Source organism: Stigmatopora argus, chromosome 18 (genome assembly GCF_051989625.1).
Source record: "Stigmatopora argus isolate UIUO_Sarg chromosome 18, RoL_Sarg_1.0, whole genome shotgun sequence".
NCBI lineage: Eukaryota > Metazoa > Chordata > Actinopteri > Syngnathiformes > Syngnathidae > Stigmatopora > Stigmatopora argus.
The window spans coordinates 8,006,330-8,032,826 of record NC_135404.1 but is presented as its reverse complement, the minus strand read 5'-3'; the positions used below and the strand labels follow the sequence as shown (position 1 = coordinate 8,032,826).

The 26,497-nt window shown below is 38.1% G+C and overlaps 2 protein-coding genes and 3 long non-coding RNA genes across 8 annotated transcripts; 3 read left to right on the top strand and 2 right to left on the bottom strand.

Moving 5' to 3' along the window:
- The first annotated feature begins 2,038 nt into the window (after window positions 1-2,038).
- On the top strand, window positions 2,039-11,054 carry LOC144093058 (uncharacterized). 3 transcript variants are annotated; one of them, XR_013306201.1, is made up of 8 exons: window positions 2,039-2,153; window positions 5,100-5,143; window positions 9,359-9,483; window positions 9,676-9,772; window positions 10,307-10,371; window positions 10,458-10,561; window positions 10,802-10,856; window positions 10,938-11,054. It is a non-coding gene; the product is annotated as an uncharacterized LOC144093058 (long non-coding RNA). The 3 variants fall into 3 exon arrangements; XR_013306203.1 differs by having other exon boundaries at window positions 2,092-2,153; window positions 4,726-5,143; XR_013306202.1 differs by lacking the exons at window positions 2,039-2,153; window positions 5,100-5,143 and adding an exon at window positions 6,741-6,861.
- Window positions 11,055-11,269: 215 nt separating this feature from the next.
- LOC144093092 (uncharacterized) lies at window positions 11,270-13,119 on the bottom strand. Of its 2 annotated transcripts, none has more exons than XR_013306215.1 (4): window positions 12,777-13,119; window positions 11,903-11,978; window positions 11,698-11,794; window positions 11,270-11,594 (listed from the first exon to the last, which is right to left on the bottom strand). It is a non-coding gene; the product is annotated as an uncharacterized LOC144093092 (long non-coding RNA). The 2 variants fall into 2 exon arrangements; XR_013306214.1 differs by having other exon boundaries at window positions 12,768-13,117.
- A 2,454-nt stretch (window positions 13,120-15,573) lies between these two features.
- Window positions 15,574-26,152, bottom strand: LOC144092782 (uncharacterized). Its single transcript, XR_013306148.1, has 4 exons — window positions 25,838-26,152; window positions 22,250-22,376; window positions 18,457-18,589; window positions 15,574-18,368 (listed from the first exon to the last, which is right to left on the bottom strand). It is a non-coding gene; the product is annotated as an uncharacterized LOC144092782 (long non-coding RNA).
- On the top strand, window positions 17,634-20,252 carry LOC144092781 (gamma-crystallin M2-like). The gene is made up of 3 exons (XM_077625872.1): window positions 17,634-17,642; window positions 18,145-18,387; window positions 19,948-20,252. The coding sequence occupies exons 1-3, from the start codon at window positions 17,634-17,636 to the stop codon at window positions 20,239-20,241; spliced, it is 546 nt and encodes a 181-aa protein (XP_077481998.1). The 3' UTR covers window positions 20,242-20,252.
- On the top strand, window positions 20,520-22,425 carry LOC144092780 (gamma-crystallin S-1-like). Its single transcript, XM_077625871.1, has 3 exons — window positions 20,520-20,643; window positions 21,621-21,863; window positions 21,940-22,425. Exons 1-3 carry the CDS (start codon window positions 20,635-20,637, stop codon window positions 22,213-22,215), a joined length of 528 nt encoding a protein of 175 aa, XP_077481997.1. The 5' UTR covers window positions 20,520-20,634; the 3' UTR covers window positions 22,216-22,425.
- Window positions 26,153-26,497: the final 345 nt, after the last annotated feature.

The window sequence follows — 26,497 nt, the reverse complement described above, 5'->3', positions numbered from 1 at the left end:
TGAAGTAGTTAATTTAAAGTACTTACATTCGTACATCGCCAAGGAACTACAACAATAACATTTTGATCCCACCCCTCTGTCTAATTTCCTTAGCTAGTCTCTTATGAATTTGGCATGTATGCTTTAGCTTAAAGCTAAAGCTCCCATACATTTTTATAGTCTAATGTAAGGTACATCATTACATAATTGCTGAACTTTGTCAGTGGCCTGTAAAAAAAAAATTGATCGAGGAAGGTTTTTTTTTACCTAGGTCTACAATGTCTTCTGTGTCTGTACTTGCTACTGTCTTGCTACTGCAAACAAGGGAATTTCCCAAATACGGGATGAAATAAAGTTCTAATCTAGTGTGATCTAACTCCTTGAAAAGTAGTAAGATCTTGGGGCAAAATAGTTTAAACACCCCTGCAGTAAGTCAAGAGTGATACCTTTACACAAATGTGTTATTTTCGAAGTGCATCCAGTGGATTGCAGTCAGGTGCTTCTGGTTCTGGTTACAGCACAACCCCCGTTGCTTAAAGTGTCCGTGGAACAAAAAGCTGCACCCACCCGCAGCGGCCCTCCAGGACCGCTTTGCCCACCCCTGAATTCTAACCCTAACAACAAAGTAGATCTTGGAGGAAAGTGTAAGCGCCCCTATTTTAGCGTATAGGAAGGCTATCTTTGGCATCTGCTTGCATGTGTCGAACATGCTGTTTACAACCCTGTAAGGACTTCTTGTCCCACTTTATGCAGCAACAGCGTGTTTGACACCGATGGCACACATGCGCGTTCTCCAATACGACTGGAGTGATGTCGTTTAGGAACGCTTTGACGACACTTTACAGAAGCGATTCTCAACAACGTGTATGAAGAGAGAAAGTGTTAATAATTGTAGCTTACTGGGAGTGTTGGTGGTAGTTTGACTTTTAATGTTAAAGGTCACAGAGGTAAAAAATGGAATGAGGCAATAACTTGACAACAGCTTTGCCTGTGATTCAAATTTGCTTGGTCGGTGATACGATGAGAAGAGAAAGAGAAAGGGGTCAAAGATTATATATAAAAAAATATGGCAATGCTTTGAATTTGGCTGCTCAGGCGAATGTATACCCTTAGAATGCTCCTAGTTTTATATATTTTGTATTCTTATGAATTGTTGTGTTTTTCAAACATTGTTTTTATGTCTTTATGGATTGCAAAGAAAAAATAGGAATCTAAAATGTTAATACAACAAAATTTGAATTAAAAAAAATGCATAAATAGACACTGGTTATGCGCCTGATAACATTTTACCCAAAATATTAAAATACTAATAACACTACCAAGAAAAAAATTGTGTATTTTTTCAATTCAGTTTTTTTGGCTGCTGCCCACTTTTTTTTCTACCATTGACAAGAAGTCCTATCCATTTTGATGTTGAATGAACATCAAGTTCATTAATGGATTTAAGGAAATGCATAATAAAATAGCATCCAATCAGTTAAAAAAAAGGCTTAAAACTATAATAAAATGGGGAAAAAACTCTATTTTTAGGAACATAAACTGCATTCTTTGCAATATCAGCTCCTCTTTGAGAAATGGGTTTAAGAGCAGTTTTGTTTTATTTATTTCTGTGTGTTTTTCCTCCTCTTCTTCTTCTCGTGGCTCCTCGCCTTTGTTGCAGACATCCACGGCTGGCGTGCCCGCCTGCCGAGCCCCGCCGTTGCTCTGGGACGGCCCCCGTCAATCACGCCTTGACGGCGCCCTGACAACGTGTACGTCGGAACATTTCAAACGAGAGCCTCAAAGGCGACGCGTGACAGGCTAGCGTTTGAAAGTGGCTGTAGTGTCTCGCAGACGGAGGCGAAAACAAACTGCAAAACAACAGCGGCGCGGGCAGGGAGGAGGACTCCCCAAAAAGTTACAAAGAGGCAAGAATGTGGGTCTTGATGATGGGAATTAGATCGTCATGCTTCTTTAATTCGCCTCCCTCGTGGCCCTGCGGGTCTTCCCGGAGCGCCAAGCGCGGCGCTCCTCGGAGGCCTCGCCAGCAAGTCGCTCGCGCACCTTTCCGTGCAAAAGATAGCGAGACGATGTTAATCACATGCTTGATTTTCGCTTCTCTTTCAGGGCATTCCCAGCAGGAATGGAGAAGAAGAGATGAAGCTTCGTTAGAGGGACTCGCGAATGGGAGATGTGTAAGCAAGCTTTCTTTTTTTTTTTCCTGGCACCGCTATTAGAATTCTGATTTTTATCGCCAGTCGTCAAACGTGGCGTCGGTGCTCCTCCCACAAAATGTGGAACATTTGAGCGTTGATAATTTGTCACGTTATCTGGCAAAATTTGGACGAGTTCAAGGGCCCTAAGGGTGGTCCTTTTGGCTTTTGAACAAGGATTCTTCAGACCTTTTTTATGATAGATGGGGAATTGCGTGAGTCCAACTGGGCGTGAGGGATAAATTTGACCAAAATTTCCAAATATTAGTTTCTGAATCTGGAAAAAAAATCCCGCTGCCATACGCCAACTATACACAGTGAAGTCAAGTAAATTCATTACATTTTGAAGTAACCCATCTTTCTAGTATTCACATTTTTCAGAAACTTTCATTGACAAACACTTGTGTTTTTTAGGACTGGCTTATTAGTGTTTTTTTAGGCCTACCTACTGTATTTTCACGACTATAAGGCGCACTTAAGTCTTAAATTTTCTCCAAAATAGACAGGGCGCCTAATAATCCAGTGTGCTTTATATATGGGAAAAAAACTAAAATGTGTCATTCATTGAGGCTGCGCCTTATAATGCAGTGCGCCTTATAGTCGTGAAAATACGGTAAGTTCAATTTTCATGTCGCTGAGTAAAACCTTCCGTCTGAAATCCAGGATGTCTTCCATGGTTTTGGAGACATTCAGCACCAAGTTGTGGAGAGCGCCACTCGCTGAGTCTATGGACTTTAACAACAAACAAACACGTAGATAATCAACGATAAATAAATCATGGATGGAATTTTCTAAATCTTGCAACTTTTAAAGGAAATTGCTGATCTGACCCTAAATTTCAAACTAAAATGTCTGTCTTTTTCAGACAGGATTTCTTGCAGCTATTCAGGAAAAGTGCTGAACTGACCCTAAATTTTCAGCCTCAAACTAAATATCAAACTGACTTGAGAAATTTTTGTGGGTCTTGTTGTGATAGGTGGTTCTGCCATAAATTTTGTTTCTATCAAATTGAGGTGGAAGGACTGAATTTTATACAAATTGCAGACAAATTCACACAAACTGCCCAAATGACCACCAAATGGCAGCATTTGAGATTTCAGACTGCCAATCACAAATGTCTCCCATAGCTGAAACCTCCCCAAAATGTGTACTCATTTGCTTTTAAAGGACCACCAAACCCTTTTTCAGAAAACCTCAAAACGTCACAATTAACTTAAAGCTAAAACCGCGACAACACAAACCAAGCAATTCCAAAAGCTCTGCCCAAAATCTCTTCCCATAAGTCGTCATCACACAAAAAAACTCCAACCAAAATCTGTCAAAACATGGCAACCACGTCATCCGAGAACACGACTTTACAACATTTCAAACAGCCAAACAAACAAACAACTGCAAAACGGGTCAGCCCCCACAAAGGGGGGGCCGTTCCCACGCCAGCCCTCGACATTGACAGCCGCCGTCTCTCCGGCCCTGCGTGCGCAAAAATACCCAATCGTGTAGCTTGAAAGTGCTCCAAAAGGAGCGATGTGTGAGTCGAACACTTTTGACTGTGTTTGCTTTGAAAGCACTTGCGTGCTTGGGGGACGCAGGTCACGTCAGTCTACCGGAGAAATGGGGAGGGGGGGGGGTTAAGCGGTGCTTTGCTAAGAGGGGCTATGCACACACACACAGAGCTCTCTTGCCTTACAAATGTTTGGATGCAAGCAAACAAATGCACATCCAAGCTGCAACAGAGACATGGCTGCCGTTGAAAAGAATTTTTTCAAAATTACTGGAAGACTTGTTCTAGAAGCCATTGCTCAAGCTTACAGTGCCCTCTAGCGGTGCAAAAGGAAGTGTCGCTTTTATTTAGGAGGAATTGGTCAGTTAGGAATGGTGAGATTTTACATTTTAAAAAAGGAACCCACAATCTTAAATTCCCATAATTTGATATTATGCTAAACTATGCATGTATATTTGTTCCCTGGGTAGTATTGTAATTTTAATTTTGGTATTATTTTGGTTTATTCGACCTTTCCTGTCCAAATGGATTGGGAGTCTGGCGCCGTCAATGGTTGATTAAATGGACTTTATATTGATTTTTATTTTTTTTGGTATACATTTGCTTTTTTACACTTTAGCTATTTAGTGTCTTTGTCTTCAGGTTTTCGAAAGGTTGCATATGAATTCATAAAGATACTATTAAAATTTACATACATAAATAAAGGATGATAAAATATAGAGCTCATGTAAATGTCTGCTTACAGTATGAATAAATTTAATTAGGTGAAAGGGTTACTAAAGCTAAGAATAAAATGGATGGAAAAAAATGAGGAGGCATATATAAAAAGTATACATGAAATTAAAATACACAGAACCTCCCCATAACATGTCAATTTTGTTTTTATAGTACTGAGTGGAGGTCAAAAGTAGACTTGTTTTTTATTGAGTGTAGAAACAAGCAGGGTAAAAAGTTGAAGCATAAATAGTTAAAGCATTTATTATCAGTCTTAATGAATTCAACTTAGATGTGTTGTTGTTGTTTTTTCTTTCTTTCTTCCTTTCTGAGGAGCAGCAGCTGCTGCTTGGGCTTCTACTTTTTCCTCTTCTTGTTCTCCAGCGCAGTCAGAAGCTCATTTCAAACAACTTGCACGCTCCCCTTAGGACGCCTTCTTCTAATGTGATCAGTTGAACTCGGCTAATGCGGCGCTTTTATTTTATATGCATGCCTGCTGTGCCAGAGTGAGGCAAAAATACACCTTCCAAACAATTAAAAGACTGTTTTGTAAATTATATTCCTATTTACGAAAGACCCATATTTCACACTTGCCACCTCTTAAGTATTGTAATCTGGAGAAATGTATATTGTTATGACGCCCTTTTCTTGTAATATTAATGCTCAAATGTTTGAGTATAAAATATTTAATCATTTATATTTGTACATAATAGGCACCTACTTTGGGACACCTGGAAATGCCATGACACTGAATAAGGTATATATGTATCTTTATATGTATATATATATGTATATGTATATATGTATGTATATGTATATGTATATATGTATGTATATGTATATGTATATATATATGTATATATGTATATGTATGTATATGTGAATATATGTATGTAGTATATGTGAATATATGTATGTATATGTGACTATATGTATGTATATGTGACTATATATATGTAGTATATGTGACTATATGTATGTAGTATATGTGACTATATGTATGTAGTATATGTGACTATATGTATGTAGTATATGTGACTATATGTATGTAGTATATGTGACTATATGTATGTAGTATATGTGACTATATGTATGTAGTATATGTGACTATATGTATGTAGTATATGTGACTATATGTATGTAGTATATGTGACTATATGTATGTAGTATATGTGACTATATGTATGTAGTATATGTGACTATATGTATGTAGTATATGTGACTATATGTATGTAGTATATGTGACTATATGTATGTAGTATATGTGACTATATGTATGTAGTATATGTGACTATATGTATGTAGTATATGTGACTATATGTATGTAGTATATGTGACTATATGTATGTAGTATATGTGACTATGTATGTAGTATATGTGACTATGTATGTAGTATATGTGACTATATGTATGTAGTATATGTGACTATATGTATGTAGTATATGTGACTATATGTATGTAGTATATGTGACTATATGTATGTAGTATATGTGACTATATGTATGTAGTATATGTGACTATATGTATGTAGTATATGTGACTATATGTATGTAGTATATGTGACTATATGTATGTAGTATATGTGACTATATGTATGTAGTATATGTGACTATATGTATGTAGTATATGTGACTATATGTATGTAGTATATGTGACTATATGTATGTAGTATATGTGACTATATGTATGTAGTATATGTGACTATATGTATGTAGTATATGTGACTATATGTATGTAGTATATGTGACTATATGTATGTAGTATATGTGACTATATGTATGTAGTATATGTGACTATATGTATGTAGTATATGTGACTATATGTATGTAGTATATGTGACTATATGTATGTAGTATATGTGACTATATGTATGTAGTATATGTGACTATATGTATGTAGTATATGTGACTATATGTATGTAGTATATGTGACTATATGTATGTAGTATATGTGACTATATGTATGTAGTATATGTGACTATATGTATGTAGTATATGTGACTATATGTATGTAGTATATGTGACTATATGTATGTAGTATATGTGACTATATGTATGTAGTATATGTGACTATATGTATGTAGTATATGTGACTATATGTATGTAGTATATGTGACTATATGTATGTAGTATATGTGACTATATGTATGTAGTATATGTGACTATATGTATGTAGTATATGTGACTATATGTATGTAGTATATGTGACTATATGTATGTAGTATATGTGACTATATGTATGTAGTATATGTGACTATATGTATGTAGTATATGTGACTATATGTATGTAGTATATGTGGCTATATGTATGTAGTATATGTGAATATATACTATACTGTGTAATAATAATTTCTTCTTGTGATCATCATGGGTCCAAAAATGCTTTATCTGAATCTTTGGTGGAAACAAGTTCAAATCAGGAGTGAGTTCCAATCCAGCATTTAGAGCACTCATCTTCTTTTCCAATGGAGTTGAGGTAATAAAGAGGATAAATCTGACTTCTGATTTTTATAGTAAGGCTTTTTTTCTTTAAAAAACGACATAGTATAGTAAGGCTTTTTATTGAAGAAAATGACATAGTATAGTAAGGCTTTTTCCTTAAAAAAAGACATAGTATAGTAAGGCTTTTTTCTTAAATAAACGACATAGTATAGTAAGGCTTTTTATTGAAGAAAATGACATAGTATAGTGAGTATTTTTTCTTTAAAAAACGACATAGTATAGTAAGGCTTTTTATTGAAGGAAATGACATAGTATAGTGAGGATTTTTTCTTAAAAAAACAACACTGTATAGTAAGGCTTTTTCTTAAAAAACGACATAGTATAGTAAGGCTTTTTATTGAAGAAAATGACATAGTATAGTAAGGCTTTTTTCTTTTAAAAAAAAAACGACATAGTATAGTAAGGCTTTTTTCTTTAAAAAACAACATAGTATAGGCTTTTTTCTTGAAAAAAAGACATAGTATAGTAAGGCTTTTTCTTAAAAAACGACATAGTATAGTAAGGCTTTTTATTGAAGAAAATGATATAGTATAGTAAGGCTTTTTCCTTAAAAAAAGACATAGTATAGTAAGGCTTTTTTCTTAAATAAACGACATAGTATAGTAAGGCTTTTTATTGAAGAAAATGACATAGTATAGTGAGTATTTTTTCTTTAAAAAACGACATAGTATAGTGAGGCTTTTTATTGAAGGAAATGACATAGTATAGTGAGGATTTTTTCTTTAAAAAACGACATAGTATAGTAAGGCTTTTTATTGAAGGAAATGACATAGTATAGTGAGGATTTTTTCTTAAAAAAACAACGCTGTATAGTAAGGCTTTTTCTTAAAAAACGACATAGTATAATAAGGCTTTTTATTGAAGAAAATGACATAGTATAGTAAGGCTTTTTTCTTTAAGAAAAAACGACATAGTATAGTAAGGCTTTTTTCTTTAAAAAACAACATAGTATAGGCTTTTTTCTTGAAAAAAAGACATAGTATATAAGGCTTTTTCTTAAAAAATGACATCGTATAGTAAGGCTTTTTATTGAAGAAAATGACAGTATAGTAAGGCTTTTTTCAAAAAAAAATGACAGTATAGTAGGGCTTTTTTCTTAAAAAAACAACATAGTATAGTAAGGCTTTTTATTGAAGAAAACGACATGGTATAGTAAGGCTTTTTTCTTTTTAAAAAAAACGGCACAGTATAGTAAGGTTTTTTTCTTTAAAAAACAACATAGTATAGTAAGGCTTTTTCTTAAATAAACGACATAGTGTAGTAAGGCTTTTTATTGGAAAAAATGACATAGTATAGTGAGGATTTTTTCTTTTAAAAAAAAACGGCACAGTATAGTAAGGTTTTTTTCTTTAAAAAACGACATCGTATAGTAAGGCTTTTTTCTTAAAAAAACGACATAGTATAGTAAGGCTTTTTATTGAAGAAAATGACATAGTATAGTAAAGCTTTTTTTCTTAAAAAATGACATGGTATACTAAGGCTTTTTATTGAAGAAAATGACATAGTATAGTAAGGCTTTTTTCTTTAAAAACGACATAGTATAGTAAGGCTTTTTTCTTGAAAAAACGACATAGTATAGTAAGGCTTTTTTCTAAAAAAAAAAAAAAAAACGACATAGTATAGTAAGGCTTTTTTCTTTAAAAAACGACATAGTATAGTAAGGCTTTTTTTCTTTAAAAAACGACCATGTATAGTAAGGCTTTTTTCTTAAAAAAACGACATTGTGTAGCAAGGCTTTTATTTGTTTTTTAAAAAAATGACCATTGATAGTAGGGCTTTTCCCCCCATGATTTTAAGAACCATATATAAAAAAAGAGTCAAATTTAGTCTCATTCTAATTTCACCATACAGAGCAATAATATTTTTTCTTTCAGGGAGAGCCAAGATATTTACAACATCGCATACATGAGTCTACAGACACCCGTTATAATCTTCCGTGATTAGTCTGCAATATGGAAATACGCAACATGCAGACACACTCCAAGCCAAGACTAATAATTGAAAGATAATGTCATGAAGTTGTAGCACTTTGCAATCTGTGTACAATATAAAAAGATGTACAAATATATAATTATAGTAAGGCTTTTTTTTGGTGAAACAAGACCATATATGTCAAGGCTTTATTTTGTTAAAAAAATGACCAAGAATAGTAAGGCTAAAAACAAGACCATATATTTAGGAAGGCTTTTTTTCATTATAAAAGTACATGTATAGTAAGGCTTTTTTTTTCTTTAAATGTGACCATAAATACGAATTAGTCTTAAAAAAAGAAAAGAAGAATTGAGCCACTGGAGGGCGCATCTTTTTTCTTCCTGCTATTAACTTCCTGTCTCCAATCTAACTCGATACATAAATAGTTTAAAACAATTAATAATAAATAAAATTGGGCGTATTTTGTGAATAATAGTTTACTACTGTACGTTGTTATGAAAACAATGTCTATTTTCGTGTCTATTTTTAATATTGGTCAGAGTTCAAAAGCCGGCCTCCAACCTTCAAAATGGCGGATAGCATGTCGACTGCAGAGCAACTCAGACGTGACGGTTTACCGAAGAAAGACCTGACAAACTGCTTACAGGACAATGCGGCGCATTCGGTACGTTGTCATTTGAGGATTACGAACCCTCAGTTCTCATTTTAAGAGTGCATTTTGACGGGATCGTGCTTTGTTCGCGTTATGTAGCTCCACGTGGATGGAAACTGAAAAATGTTTGCAAACCATGTGGCTACATTTCGTTACCCATATCTCTTTATGTTTTAAAAGAAATCGTTCCATTGTGTGTTTCAGTTCCTCAACGAGCAGAGACTGCTGGGAAACATCAAGAATGTGGCCAAAACGACCAAAAAGAAGCAGCTTGTCGACGCTACAACGAGCTGTCAGCAAAGTGAGTAATTTTTTTAAATACGTAGTTTCTAGTTTCTCTATCAGTGTAATAATTAAATGTCAGCGTTCAGTATTCATAGCATTGCTCAATTAGCTTCTTTTTCATTACGATATATTCAAATTATGAATGGAATTATATTTAATAGCAAGAACGTGTGGGTAATTCACACACCCACACAAGTGCAATGAATAAACGTTACACTTATGGAATGTATACATTTCCCCTTATCTTTCTTAAAGGAAGATCTCAGGGCTTGGACCTATTTATTTAGTTTTAAATGTGGTTTTGACCAAACCTAAGTGAGACTTTCATTCAACAATAGTGCAGGGATCATTTTTTACTCAGGTTTTAACATGGTAAAATATGTTTAAAGAGAAAAACGGAAGCAAATACTTTTTGGGATATTAAAAAAAAAAAGAATTGTTTTGAAATGATTGACTGAAAAACTCATCCAGGATGAACTAACTTGGGAAATGAATGTGGGTGTATTTGTGCATTGGAATGGTTAAATAATCATGCTGTCATGTTTTGCAGAGGTTTAAAGCCACGAACACGGTGAAAGCTGTCAAAATCGATGAAGACCAGAATTTCTGGATGAGGTAGGACCCAAGTGTTTAAGGCTATTTTATTATTTTCATGTAATGTGTACTAAACCTACTCATTTTGTATCTTTCTACTTTTCAAGGTCCACCCAAGTTTACCAAATCAATGCTAAAAAAAGGTGACAGTGAGCTGCTGGTATCCGGGGACATTGGAGGATGGCAGTCTTTGACACCAACATCCCCTCAGGTACTCATCATTATTGAGCAGGGGTCTCCAACTGCTCCTCGAGGGCCCCTATCCAGTATGTTTTCCATGTCTCCCACATCTGAATCAAATGATCAACTCATCAGCAGCTTGATCATAATTATTTGATTTGGAGGACATGGAAAATGTACTGGATAGGGGCCCTTGAGGACTGCAGTTGGTGACTTGGCATATTTCTATTTTTTCCCCTCTTGGGGTTTTAATGTTGCTTGCCTTTTTCAGTGGGAGATGACACCATGGGAAGAAAGACCTTCTGATGACAAGTGTCATTTTGTTGGTAAAACCTAACTTAATGTTTTATTTTTTGGATGTTGGACTTAGTCTATTGTACCTTAACTTATTTTTTTCTTCCATCCAGTGCCAAGAAGAGATTCTAAATCAATGGATGGAAGCACCACCTCATCTTTAAATGCTGGATGGATAATGGGGTTTTATCTCAACCCCTTTTGTGGAAAAATAAAGCCCTTGAAATGTACACATGTCTTTTTATTCATAATTAGCAAAAGAATGCAAGTAACATGACAGTTTAAAACTTTTATTAAAAGAAATACATTTGCACACTTAGGAGTTATCACATTGATTGGCCAGTTGTCTCCACCTGTAGACAGAATAATGTACAACAAAAAGCACTGGAAACAAAAAAAAACCTAGGAAACACTTAGTCTTTTTTTATATTTTATTAAAGGAAAAAAAAGACCATTGAGGGTCTTGGGTCTTTTTTCTCCAAGTGTTTTAACAAAGACAAATGACACTCAAATCTCTTTTATTGAAATTTCTGATTGAAAAAAAAAATGAAATCCTCCTCACCTTAGGGATCGGGACTTCACCTATAAAATAAGAGGGGGTTAGTAAATTGCAACTTTAGTCAAAACAATGAGATTGGAATGTTTTGACTTAGATATTCTACAATAAATTAACCTCTCGGAAGACTGCCAGTAGAGTTCAGAGACGATGCATCATCTTCAAGTGGGCAACCTGGGAAGATCACCTGGTCCTCCAGAGTCTGGACATGAACCTGGTGTGCATATAAAATAAGAGGGGGGTTAATACATTGCAACTTTAGTAAATAAAATGTGAGATTAGAATGTTTTGACTTGGATATTCTACAATAAATTAACCTCTCGGAAGACTGCCAGTAGAGTTCAGAGACGATGCATCATCTTCAAGTGGGCAACCTGGGAAGATCACCTGGTCCTCCAGAGTCTGGACATGAGCCTGGTGTGTGCATATAAAATAAGAGGGGAGTTAATAAATTGCAACTTTGGTAAATGAAATAATGTGAGATTAGAATGTTTTGACTTGGATATTCTACAATAAATTAACCTCTTGGAAGACTGCCAGTAGAGTTCAGAGATGATGCATCATCTTCAAGTGGGCAACCTGGAAAGATCACATGGACCTGGTGCATGCAAAAAAAAAAAAAAAAAGCAACATTTTTCATATACAGAGACTGGAAATTCAACAGATATGTTTAGGTGGTTTTTTTGAACTAGTTTTACCTTGATTAATCTCAAGGGTGTGCATGGTCCTGGACACAAGGGAATAGCTGCATCTAGATTTAATCAAGCTATTTGGGAGTTGACAAACAATTATTTCAGGAAAGAGAAATCTTACAATAAATGATCAAGATTAAAAATGAAAATAAGTTAGTGAGTACACCATGCTAATTTCCCCTTTCCAGACAAAGCGATTAAATATACAGACTGACAATAAAAGCTAGGAGAAAGTTGGCTTAATAATTTATGTATAAATGATTTTTTAAATAGAATTACAAATTGGAAAAGGGCGTTTAGTACTCGCAGTGAAAACTATCATTACATAAAACACACCAGGAACTAAGTTCTGCCTCTAGATGTCATTTGTAAGTGATCCTTCACCTAGCAAACTGTCCGTTGATATCTCGGCTTTGTTTGATTAAATGAAAAATCTTTCCCCACCACTCAATAATGGAGAGAAAACGGACTAAATACCTTTCAAGTCAAATAGAAAGCGTCTTCGTGAAGCTAATGCTAATGCTAAGACGGCTAGTGACATGCTGCACACAGCCGGTGGGGAGATGTCGACGTTGTGTTCAATCTGGCATTAAACTAACAGATTTGGTGGCGTTTTTAGCTCAATTAATTCCTACAATATCTCCCAGTAGCGTGATAAAACTGCAGTCAGGCCAATAAATTGGTTTTGGGCTTACCTGGCTTACCTCGTTTGCGTGCTAGTCGCTCGACCGTCTGCATGGAATGGCTGCTCCAAGGGACGCGGTGCTGCGCATGTGCATAATTTACGCACCTGCGTCGTCAATAGGCGTGACCACGCCCATATTGTCCCACCATACTGAACAGGGAAAAGATGGTGGCTTGCTTTACGTGCTCCAAGAGATGTTTTGTCCTCCCAAATCAATGTCTATGTTTCGAAGATGACGTAGATAGTCGTGATTTTTGTGGTCTTGACGCTATAAAACAGTGTGTTAGTACACTATTACCAAATATTGAGTAACATTTTTAATTAGTATTTTACAACATCAACTCACCTTTCTTCCAGGCCATCTGACTCAATGAATAGTTTAACATTTGACACACAAAGAATGCTTCATTGCATTGTATACAATAACTACATTTATCTGAACTGTTGAACCTAAATAACATTAGTGTATCAATCTGTTTATTATGAAAATAAATCGAGGAAAAAAATGATAAAACTGGAAATCTTCAATTGGTGTTTATTGAACAAAAAAAATCAAAACTAAGTTCTCCTGTGTAGAGAACAGAATGGAATGCAGGAAGCTTGTCTTCACAAACAACATGCATCATGTGTATACTTGTATTTGTCCAAACAGGAGATATGTATCAAAAAAAAATTGCATGACTGAAACCATAAACAAATTGTTTGGGAATAGGGGTGCTGGTTGTCTTTGAAAACCTAGACATATTCTCCAAAAAGAGACCGAAAAAACCTTCACTGCCATCATGTGTTAGGAGGAGGGTAGTACTGGTTGTACTGGGAATATTGGTTATACTGGCCCCATGAATTTTGGCTCCAGGTGCCATACAGTTGGTAAAAAGCAGACAGGGGAAATACAGGGTGTTCCAAAATGTCCGACCCATTACATAGGCCAATAATTTTGAGAGACAGTGGAGCAAGTTTGTGACCTTTTTGGTGCCAAATCCTCGTAATTTGTTTTGTAGTTGGTGCCCTCTTTGCAAAAATTGTGAAGAAGGCACGCTGCACTGTCGGTGACTGAGGCCGAGCGTACTCTAACGTTGAAAAGTTTCTACACTAGCTGTGAAAATTTGGGGTCATCCCTACAAAAATTGTCAAAATTATTGGGCTACGAAATGGGGTCAAACATTTTTGAACACCAGTTTTTTTACCACCTGTTTTCTGAGTCCACCCTACCAGTCCAAGCCTAAAACAAGACCATGACTTTTGGAGTCAAAACATTTTTCCATTCTAGTTAACTGCACTTTGAAAAACCAAGTACGATACTTTCTTGTCCCCGCTATAAAAAAAAGTCGTCTCTCTGACGCACAGCATATCATCAAAAGCTCGCTCATGAATGTAAATACAACTGCAAGAGTACTTTTAATTAGGTGTTTTTAATGAAGTGAAGATTTTCAACAAACTTCCATTCTGAAGAGTTTGTGCTGCAAAGCGAGTGACAGTAATTGACAGCTGCATCCATTCGCTCGGTCCAAGCGCCTCCCGTCTGCTTCCCGTTCTTCCAACAAACCGTTTCCTCTTTTAATTATCCCCACAGCAAAAGATGGCGCACATCAGACACATCCCAGCAAATCCGGAGGCCCTGGCACGGGCTCACAGCGACGCCGGCGTCTGGCGTTCCCGATAGAGCGCCGACGCTGGCAGGGACAAGAGAGGCGACGGCGCGCCTGGAGATTCGGCGACAAAGAACCGAGAGGATGATCTCGCCGGGTCCTCATTTGCGGGAGGCTTGCTTGGCTGCCATTTTTTTTTGTTCTGCCGCACTTTCCGCTGCCAGATTAGCACGCGGGCGCCATTGTTTACACCTCAGCGGCGTGCTGCTTTCCTATCTCGCGCAGAAACATTTTGGGGGTGACACTTGTTCTATACGGCAGGGTCTCACTAAGTGTTTTCGATTGGGCGAATCGTACAATCGCGCAAGTTTGGGTATTGTCTTATAGCTCGGGTGCTACAAAGTGATCTGAAAACATGTGTTAGGATGCTTGTTGGCATTATTACGTTCAGGCGGCAGGTTATTGCTAATTCGGTCTCCTATGCTGTTAAAAAAAGGATTTAAATGGAATGCTTTGCCAGTTTTGATGAAAAACTAAACAGTCACCGTTGCGTCGAACGTGCTGACACCTGAGCTAAATACCCAGGCTGAATGCCCGGTTGCCAGTGTAGAAATGCTCAAAATAAAAACTAACATTTTTCAAAGAATGGGCCCAGTGCAAGCCTCACAGTTCTTAGCTCGAGGGTTCGATCCGCGGGCTTGCATGGGTTTTCTCTGGGCACCTCATTTTCCTCCCACATCCCAAAAACATGCATGCTAGGCTCGTTGCCCCTTGGTATGAGTGTGACCGTGAATGCGATTGGCTGGCATCCAGTTCAGCCCATAGTTAGATGGGCTCCAGCACCCCCTGTGACCCTTTTGAGGAGAAGCGATTTAGAAAATGAATGAACATTTAAAAGAACTGAAGATTTTAAGTTATGTCTTTAGATAGCATGACTAATAGCAAGTTTATTAGTATTTTTTTACACAGTAGAAGTCTTATCATTCTGAACTGTAATTAGATTAAGCAATTTGGATGAGTTGTGTTATGTTCCAATACCTTTCTTTGTTGAATATTTTAAACACATTTTTAGTCATCTGTGTTCAATATTTCCCAATTGATTTGCAAGTGACAACAAAGTTTGGAAAATTTGGACCCAACGGTATTTTGTACATGCTGAATAAAAGGGTTTCAAGAACAGACCCTTGAGGGATCCCAGATTACAGCTATTTGCTCAGATGGGACCCTACATCTATAAACATTGTGGGCGGCAAACAGTTCGATTGGGTTGTATAACTATCGACATTCACAGTAGTTTAGCGTCTCACATTGCGGCGGTACTTTCTTTGCAAGGCACCCAGATGAAAGAGGTCGAAAGTTAACTAGTGTCGGTGTCAGCCAGAAATTTCTCTTCACTCGGTGGGGTGTTCATCAGTCAAACGCATCCCCGCGTGACAATTCTTGTCGGTGTCATCATCTCAGTCCACTCCTCGGACACAAATCAAGCTCCCCCATCGGCGTTCGCTGTTCTTCTTTTCCCCTTTCTGCCGTCATTTTCAGATGAAGAGTGGAACGCTGCGCAGCGGGGAGCTTTCTTCTCCACCGGGGGGAAGCGAGGAAGAAGCAAGAAGGCGAGGCGACGCGTTGTGTGATGTTGCTTTGCCTTAAGGGAGGGAGGAGGCGGCGTCTTGTAAAGATGAACGTTCGGGGAGCGGCGGAACACGCCTCGCCGGGAATCGAGGTCCTCGTTAACGAGCTGGGCTTCGGACGACGTTCTTTAGTGTGTCCCCTGGTTGTGGGGATGATGGTGGAAATGTTGTGTACTTCGGAGTTGTGCTTTAACGCACAAAGGATGACGAAGAGTTTGGAGAAGCGATTGCAGACCAATGGCGAAATCCTGGAATAACCTCCGTCTCAAGGAATCCCGATATTGCAAGAACGGTAGCCATTGAGTTCAAGGAGCCGTCAGTCTCCATTTCAACGTTTATTTCTCAGCACATTGTGATAAAAGATACGAGCGATCTATTTGTGTCATAGGATGAGAACTCTGAAGCTATGCCCGTGAGAGTTCCGCGCTCATCAAACGGCTGTTGTATTTTCGCCCCTACTACAACAACACAAAGCTGATGGAAAGACAACGGACACTCTTTGTTCTGGCCTAAAAGGCTAAAATATGAAAGTGGCCTTTCTAGCATCAGGTACGAAGGGAAATGCAATTCATGGAGGAACGTCCTTCTGGCCTTTTCCTGCCGTCCACAGCTCACGACTACCAGTTAATGTCCAAACGTCTATAGGCGTTCCACAAACAATTGCAAACATGCCCTATATCTTTCCTTTAATCTGCAGGCAGAGACCACCACTGAAATCGACGTTAAACATAAATCCTTAACTGTAAAACTCATACTTAAACTCTCAACATGTATAATAGTAACAACAACTTCAGGGGGCATTCAAATTCGAGGTGGGGCCCACCCCTAGACCAGATCCAATACCCACATCGGGGTTAAAACCCTAGCCAGAAAGACGGAAATGCAGCATATTGCAGGCTTACTTGTACAAGGATATCATATTTTTTTAGAGTAATGAGTAGAAAATTGACATGGTTTCAATAATTCAACCCCATTGATGTTGAAACTTCAAAAATGAAGATTTAAAATTGGATTTGCTGATATGAATATGGTAAACCAAGCTGAGAACATTATAAATTTAAAATACATGGTAAAATAAATGATAGTAAATCAATGATAATGAAATGTATATAATATTTGTGATGCAAATTAGTGACAAAAAATGCTATTAACTGTAGTTATTTTTTGTTCTGCTATTAATTATTGTATGTTTTATGTTATTTTCTGAATATCTTTATTTAAACTGAAAACTCATATTTCAGTTCTATTGATGGAGATGGATGTTCAATCAATTTTTTAACTGACTTAACATTTGTTCACATTGGATTGGAGGTCTCGCACTTTCAATGGGAGCCAATGAGATAATGAATAAACACATTTTGAAACTATTTTCAAAAGAATATAGAAAAAAAATGAAAATTATATCACGCCAAAGGCAGACAGTGAGTCAATAAAGGGTTAAATGCTTTGTTATTCTGAGGCCACACAACCTAAAGGCCTTTTGTCCCTCATTTGAAAAGGTGTCAAGCGCCGTTCTATAGGTAAACACTAGCAAAGAGGAGATAAATTAGCTTTAGGTGTTGAGAACAAAACAGGCTCCGGTCCTAAAGTTCCAGTGGAGGGTATATAAGAACCAAATAAGTCGGAATGCAGCTATGATGTGCTGACATCTGTCCGACCATGGGGAAGGTAAGAACTCACATTTTGGTTTTGCAATCTTTTATCCTCAAAATAGCAATTGGCAGAACCCGCCAAAGTGACTTGGTGACTGCTGCGTTCGGGAAACTAACTTTTTGGCCACTGACGGGTAACTACTGATTACCAATAAACCAAAAGACATCTAAAAACCCATTGTTTCTGCTCAAAACAAGAAAGGGGACCAAAATTGGAAGTGTAGACCAGGATGGTCCAATTATGGTCTTGAACCACTACTAGTCCTGACCGTACTCAGTTCGAAATAGCTTTCCTGACTCCGTACGGTTTTCCTTGAACAGAAACGTCCGACTTCCTAGTATACCTTTCTCTTCCTGAGACTTTTTCCTGATGTTGCTATTAAATTTCAAGACGTGCAGTTAAAGTAGAACTAGTATTTCAAAAGAGCAAAAACTGGCGACCCTACCCAATGATGTAAGTCTACTCAAGTATACATTGGCAGTCCTAAAACGACGCCTGTCTCTACTTGCCTCTTCAGATCATCTTTTACGAAGGGCGCAACTTCCAGGGCCGCCACTGGGAGTGCGTCGTAGACTGCGCCGACACCTTCCGCCACTTCAGCTGCTGCAACTCCATCCGGGTGACCGGGGGCCACTGTGTGGCCTACGAGAAGGCCAACCACGGCGGTTACCAGTACGTCCTGGGGCCGGGCGACTACCCCGACTTCCGCAGCTGGATGGGCTTCAACGACTGCATCCGTTCCTGCCAGATGTTCCCGCCGGTAAGTCAATCAGACAGACAGCTCAGGTCCCCCCGGCCCCCGCCTCGCCCCGGTTGTACTGGCGCTCACCTTGCACATCAAATGGCCGCTTTTTCAAAATGAATGTCAATCAGCGGCGCTTTTGATTCCATTTAGAGATCCTCTGGCAGGTCACGGCATGAAAGGCTTTGGCTTCGAGGCCCACAAAGGAGAAGCAGTCAGCCTTTAAAAGGAATATCATACAACCCCATAAGACACACCGCCTTCATTCTAATTCCGCTAATCACACGAAGGGCTTCTGGCGCTTTTAGGCAGGGGTGTTAAAAAAAAAAAAAGAGAGAGAAAAGAAAAAGGAAAAAAGTTAATAAATAAATAAATCTTAACCCGTGTCACGCTCGTGTAAGAGTTGCCGTTTCAAGAGGCCTCTCCTGCATTCAAAGTAGAAGATCATCTCAGGGCAAGGAGTTGACAACAAGTTGCAAAACAGACGTCACTCTTTTGCTTCCAAGCCGTGGAAAAGAATTAAATTATAAATACTTACTAAGTGGAGTTCTCAGGTAACCAAGTTTATTCCTGTTGTGGGTCAGCACCAGGTGATTTTTATTTTTTATGTATTTGCTCTGTGTCGCAGGTCTTTTGGTCGCCGTCTTTTGGTCGCCGGTCTTTTGGTCGCCCAGACCGCAACAACGGGCGACCAAAAGACCGGCGACAAAACAAGGTAAAACAACACGGTCTACGCATCAATAAAAGCCAACAATGGCCATGAGCAGTTTCACTGAGCCGACGTGTGAGTGTATAAGAGTTTGTATGTACATGCTTTGTCCCTTTAAGAAGCTACGTCCATCAGGGTCTTAACAAGTTCTCCAACAAAAAACAATAAAAGTATGGGAAATTTGGAGCTTTTCTTTTGCCTAATAATTAATAGGGCATTAAGTATGACTAAATAGTAATTCGCAGTTTGTATTTAGGGAATTTGAGCAATGATTTAAATGGTAATTATCAATAACCTTCTGGGCGACCAAAAGACCGGCGACCAAAAGATCGGCGACCAATCGACTGTGTACCCTCAGGTAATGGCAACAAAAAGTTAAATAAACAAACATCACTCATAAGTCTACACCCCATAAAGACAGATATTTAACCATACTTTAACTGAAAACACACAAATAAAAATGAACATCATAAAATGCATTTAATTGGTGGAAAAAATATATCTACCGTATTTTCTGCACTATAAGGTGTAACTAAAAAGCCCAAAACCTGCGACCAAAAAGACCAAAATAATTTCCTGACTGTTCCAGTACAGTGCGCATTATTTATGGATCAATATTCTTTAATCTTTGCATGAAAAAAAAATCTCTATATATTGTAATGCGGTGCACCTTATATATATATATATATATATATATATATATATATATATATATATATATATATATATATATATATATATATATATATATATATATATATATATATATGAGATAAATGTTTAGATAGGCCATTCATTGAAGGTGCACCTTATAGTGTGGAAAATATGTAATCATCTATTTTTAAAAAAGTATTATGCAACTGTTCCAGTACAGGGGTTCATTCAAGATGAAGCTGTACAACCGCCCTGACATGTCAGGTCGCGCCATGGAGCTGACGGACGACTGTCCCGACCTGTACGAGCGTTTCCGCACCACCGACGTCTACTCGTGCGACATCCGAGAAGGCTATTGGGTCTTCTACGAGCACCCCAACTACAGGGGGCGCCAGTTTTTCCTGCACCCGGGCGAGTACAAGGCCTGTGGCGACTGGGGTAGCCAGCAGCCCGTGGTGGGCTCGCTGCGCAGGTTGAGGACCCCCCAGATCAAGCCAAATGAGCAATAGTCTCATCTCATTTTCTCACTTTCTGAACCACTTTATCCTCACTAGGGTGGCGGGGGTGCTGGAGCCTATCCCAGCTGACTTCGGGCCAATTTAGTTGAACGCTAAATGAACCAACGTCCCGCCGGCGTGATGCTAAACGTTTGCCTATCTGACAACGGCACGTGCTTGTTCACCTTTTCCAATAAAGCCATATGTTGCAACTACTATTGTGGTTGTTTTTCTGCAGCGGTACAGTATTTTACGCAGCGCTTAGCCGGGACAAAGCGGCGGCCGGGCGGCCCTGCTGACGCGGCGTCGTTTTGTTTGCCGTGACCTCGTGGAGCCGTTAAGATAGCCAGGTCTATAAAGAGGCCCTCCAGAGCCCACCCGACGACGATTCTCATCGGCATCAAAATGAGCAAGGTAAGAGGCTGATGTTATGAGGCAGTGTTTCATTAATAAGGGATTTAAATCTACACGTTTTAAAATGGGGGAAAGTGTATAAAACGGTAGAGAAAAGTTTTTTTACATGACAATTTTTTTTAATTTTCTTTACTTAATGAAAAATTCATATACAAATCTTCCCAATGCTTATAAGAACAGTCACAGAAATTTTGTTTTTTTGTTTTGTCAAGTCAAATAATTTGCCATAGAATAAAATCGATTTATGTTCTTTATTAAATAAAAATAATTAAATTTTTGTTCAAAGGAAACAATTCAAATTTTAAAATATTACAAAAGTTGTACTAGACAGCAACAAAAGTTTTGGGGATAAATTGATAATAATTTTATAGTATTATAATAACAATTTATACAGCATATTTTATAAAACACAAAACACACAGCTTATTTATATCTAATTGTATGTTTTTTATTTTTGAAAAGCCAATAAAATATACATGGTATATATATGTACTAAGCATCTTTTATATTCTTTAGAAATATATTTTTTAAAACCTGCTACCCATTAAAAAGTATTAAAATATTAGTAATATGTAAAGTATATAACTAAAATAGCCCAGGGAGATATTGCTGACCAAAAGAAAAAGAAGGAATCTCGAGTCTTCATTCCTGGGGGGTGCTGGAGCCTATCCCAGCTACCTACAGGCACTAGGCGGGGGAGACCCTGAATGGGTGGCCAGCCAATCGCAGGGCCCAAGGAGACAGACAACCAATCATAGCTAAAGGCAATTTAGAGTGGTCAACTAGCCTAGCATGTATATTTTTGGGATGTGGGAGGAAACCGGTGCACCGGGACAAAACCCACACAGGTCCATGGAGAACATGCAAACTCCACACCTGGGATCGAACCCTCGATCTCAGAACTGCGATGCAAACCAGACTGCTCTTGAGTCTTCACCGGCAGTTTCTATATTTGATTGTGATACTCGTATACGTAGATCACCTTCTACGAGGAGCGCAGCTTTCAGGGTCGCCACTACGAGTGCAGCAGCGACTGCCCCGAGATGCAGAACTACTTCAGCCGCTGCAACTCCATCCGCGTGGAGGGCGGCTGCTGGGTGGCCTACGAGAAGGCCAACTACTCGGGCTACCAGTACGTGCTGCAAAAGGGCGACTACCCCGACTACCAGCGCTGGGCCGGCTTCAACGATTGCATCCGTTCCTGCCGGATGGTGCCACCAGTGAGTCCGCTTTCAAAGAAGTGTCAAAAAGACTACAAAAATCCAATGAAAAAACGCGCAATTTTTCTCTCCGCAGTACAACGGCGGCTACCGGATGAAGATCTACGAGCGCTCGGATTTCGGCGGGCAGAATATGGAGATCATCGAAGACTGCCCCGACCTGAACGAGCGCTTCCACGCTCGTGACATTTCCTCGGCCAACGTGATGGAAGGCTACTGGATGATGCACGAGCACCCCAACTACAGCGGGCGTCAGTACTTCCTGCGTCCCGGCGAGTACCGCCGACACAGCGAGTGGGGCAGCGCCAACTCCACCATTGGATCCCTCAGACGCGTCACCCCGCTCAACTGAAGACTTTTTTGGATGTGTGCGTTTGACCCCTCACCTTCTTTCAGGCCCGCATTGGTTCGCTGTCGTCTTCAACGTCGGTCATTGTCATGAAACGCCGACATCTTGATGGTTTCCGTTGTGATGCCCGCATAAAATCAGGGCGCCGGTGGTATCATGTTCACCTGATGCACAAGGAAAATTACGAATAATAAAATGATTCATTTGACCAAATTGGGTGTTTTTTTAGTTTTATATTACATAGCCTTTTTAGGCAAAGTACTGGTTGATATTTGGAGAAAAAAACATCGTGTTATACATGATTTTGCTTTGTTTTTTTACACCTGATTATTTTTTACCATATATGGTGTTTTTTCTGAGAGAAAAAATACTATATATCAGGGGTGTCAGACTCGGGTTGGTTCGCGGGCCGCTTTAAGGTCAACTTGATTTCACCTGGGCCGGACCATTTTAGATATAATATTTAGATTTTGTTTTTATAAATGGATTAAAAGAACTGGATTAAAAGCCCTGAATATTCTGTTTTTTATATAAATCAAAAACAATGTTTATTTTAGCTTTTTTATATATATTTTTAGATTTTACAAAATTATTTTTGAACTAAAAACAGAAAAAAAATGATTAAAAAATTACAATTATTGATTTAAAAGGGGGAAAATCAGGAGATTTAATATACATCTATACATTCATTTTAATTTGATCCTAAAACAGAAAGTCGGCACTCATGATTTACTTTCGCGGGCCACACAAAATGATGCGGTGGGCCAGATTTGGCCCCCGGGCCGCCACTTTGACACATGTGCAATATATGGTCGTTTTTTTTGTTGTTTTTAAAGAGGGGCTTGCATATGCTAGTATATGATTTTTTATTTTTTAAAGAAGTTAGTCGTGTTTGGGGGAGGAGCAAACTGTACATAGTTGTGTTTTGCTATGCTTTACTCTTTCAGCTTAATTTTTTTTTCTTCTCTCGTTTTCCATTTTTAAATGTCTCACTTTCTTTTTGAAATAAGGGGTGTGGCTGACTGTGAAATTCACCTGCTTTTCATTTCTGTAAATTGAAAAAAACATCCACAATAATTATTTTAAATCACATCCAATGCAATGGCACATATTTCTGCTTCATGCAGTACACTTTTTTTTTCTTGGTGGCGTTTGCTCACACATTGGCAGCCATTATCATCAAGGCGAGGCGAGGCCTCCGCTTTTCTTTTGTAGCATCGCTATTAAAGAGCACTAGAGGCTACGAGCGGATGTACAAGTAAGTGTCTTTAGCGGATCACATGGCGCCATGAAAGACGCCCATGTTAGATCCACATCACAGAAACGCCGGCCCTCAAAGAGACCCAGTCAAAAGTGTCCTGCCATTAGCCCCGAGCTCCAAACTCTCAGAACCAACACGCGCCCCGCCCCCCAAAAAAGAGAGAAAAATCCAAAACAAAACCCGCTGCTCATGCATTTTACATCAGCCCGAGATTCCTCTTTCAGAAATAAATATCAATTATTGAAATTGTTAATTAGGCGCGGCGTAATTGGCCGAGATACACATGAATAAATAACTCTGACCATTAATTATTGATTCGGGGCGAGAAGAGGAAAAGAATGGAGCCCGCCGGGGAGTGCCTTTCGTCGTCTCTTAAGATCAACAGTGAGAGGAAATATGAGTTTTGGCCTCCAGTAATGCCCAATTAAAGGATTTCCGCCTTTTTTTCACCGCAACAGTCAAATGCTTTGACTCGGGGTGCGCGTGGACGGTAATTCCCGGAAGAGCGTCGTCAGATCAAGCAAAAGGTTTTAACATTCAAACGGTTGACGTTCAAAAAAAATGTTATTTAAGGGCTCCAGTTTATTTTTAATTTTTAAAGCGGTCCCTTCAAAAAGAGTGACCAGTCATACTAAGTATTAGTATGCTAATAGTGTTTTCAAAACACCAGACCAGGTTGTTTCATCATATCTGTCAAATACAAATGCAAATGTGGCACATATTTACTTAAATAGGGCGCACTTAAAAGTCTAAAATTTTCCCCAAAGTGGACGGGTTGCCCAATCAGTCGGTGCGCCTTTTGTATGCAATGAATTCAAGTTTCTGTTGATGTCGGTGTATGTCACTGACTGCTTGACTGTCTGGGTACATTGCTTGCTGACACGCTATAGTGAAAAGGCGGAAGTGACTGACGCACGTGCGCATATCATGCTCAAAGCATGACAACATTAGCAATTGACGATGATGCGGATTAGAGCCGAAATGGGGAAGACAAGATCGGCTTTACAAAATTGACTTTAAAAAAAATGAATAAATAAATTCCCATACAAAAGTTGTTCTATGGCGTACACAATTTGAAATGATCAAAAAAGTATAATATACGGGAAAAATGTACTAGTTCACAGGTATGTTTTATAGAATTTGGGGGGAAATCTAGTTTTTGCTCAGGTTACTGCAAAAAAATGGTCGAACAATGGTTAGTTTCTCAAAGTGTGTAAGCTAAAATACACTTTAAAATAAATGAATAAAATCTTGAGTTTTATAAATTAAATGTTGGTTGATGCATATGAGGGGGGGGGGGGAAAATGAAGGCCAAAAGAGATATTTTTCACGTGAAATAAATGTTTAGAATATTTTTATTTCATAATTGCCATTCGTGGCCAGAGATGTTCAATCCATTTTGATTGGAAGTCAAAAAAAATGGATTGGACATCTATCACAGTCAATGGCAGGGAAACATGAATAATGAATTCCAGCCATCAGAGGTGAAATGGATGTTGTTAATGAGCATTTTGTTGGTGAAAGGTGAAAAGTATGTATTATTAAGTTTTATATTTCAAAAGAACTTAATTGAAACTAAATATTTTGACAGATTCTTCCAATTTTATTAAAAAAAGAATAACCGGTTTATATTTTCATACACAAAAACCTCATTATATATTTTTTCTGAATTTTGGTCGTTTTATTCACTTCTTCCATCTTTATCCCAAAAACTAATGACTTTCGCATATCATACATATGTTTTAATGGTATTACAATCAAAGCAGAAAATATGCTCTACTTTTTTCTGAAGTTTTTTTTTTCCAGACTAGATTGTGGAGTTTTGTCTGCCTCTCTTTGGAGCTGATTGAAGGGTAAACTAGTGCATTTTTTGGACTTCTTTAGATGATAACAAGAAATAAAAAAAGAGCGTGAAAGCCTATGATTCCCATTGTGAAGTCTCCTTCTGGCTCTTTTTTCATTTGTGACGGCCGGATAATTAAACCTCTGTAGTATTGTCTTGCATCTTTTCTTTTTCTCGCCCCACTTCCAGCAACGGGGGGAAACTCCCTGTGGGCGAGACGCTTACAAAGACATCAGTAGCGCTTCTTTCCTTTCCAGCCCTCCGTTAATTTGTGTTCTTTGTGTGAAAATCAGGACGAGACACGAGCGAATGTGTCGACCAAATTCATCCGTGTTTGAAACTAAATAGCCAAATATTCTTTATTGATGCTATCATATTATTGCTCAACGAGAGGCTTCATTTAATGCTAGAACTCCCAGCTTTTTATTACTCCCAGATGGCAGCCAATTACCAATTGATTTGGTTTTCAGTACAATTCTAATCACAAAAGTTATTATAATTTGTAGTATCCAAAATATTACCTGTTGGGCTGATATCAGGACCCTTTCAGTCATTCAGTGGAGACATTCCCAGCATTCCTGTCATGTTTTCTTGCAGTTTTGGGTGGATGGGGTGTGCAGATGCACATTTTAATGAAAAACAGCCATATACAATTATAAAAACTGGGACTAAATGAAGAAAAATACATGCTTAACAGGGGAGATGCACACCAACCAACACACAGGCAAACATTACTAAACAGGAAACAATACTTCCCTAAGGACATACAAAAACACAGACAGGGATTGGTGGCAATCACAAACACCTGTGTCACACAAGGAAGGAGAGCCAAAAGGGACAAAGTAAGTGATATGCATACAATCAGGTGGACAGGACACACAAGGAAAACACATCCATCCACCCAACAAATAAAAGCCTTACTATATATACATGGTCTTTTTTTAAGAAAATGTTTTACTATACATATCATTTTTTAACCAAATGAAAGCCTTACTACTCATGGTCTACTATTTTTTTTAATTCAAATGAGTCTTACTATACAAGGTCTTTTTAAACAAATAAAAGCCTTACTATATATACATGGTCTTTTTTTAAGAAAATGTTTTGCTATACATGTTTTTTTAAGAAAATGTTTTACTAAACATGTTTTTTTAAGAATTTTTTTTACTATACATGGTCAT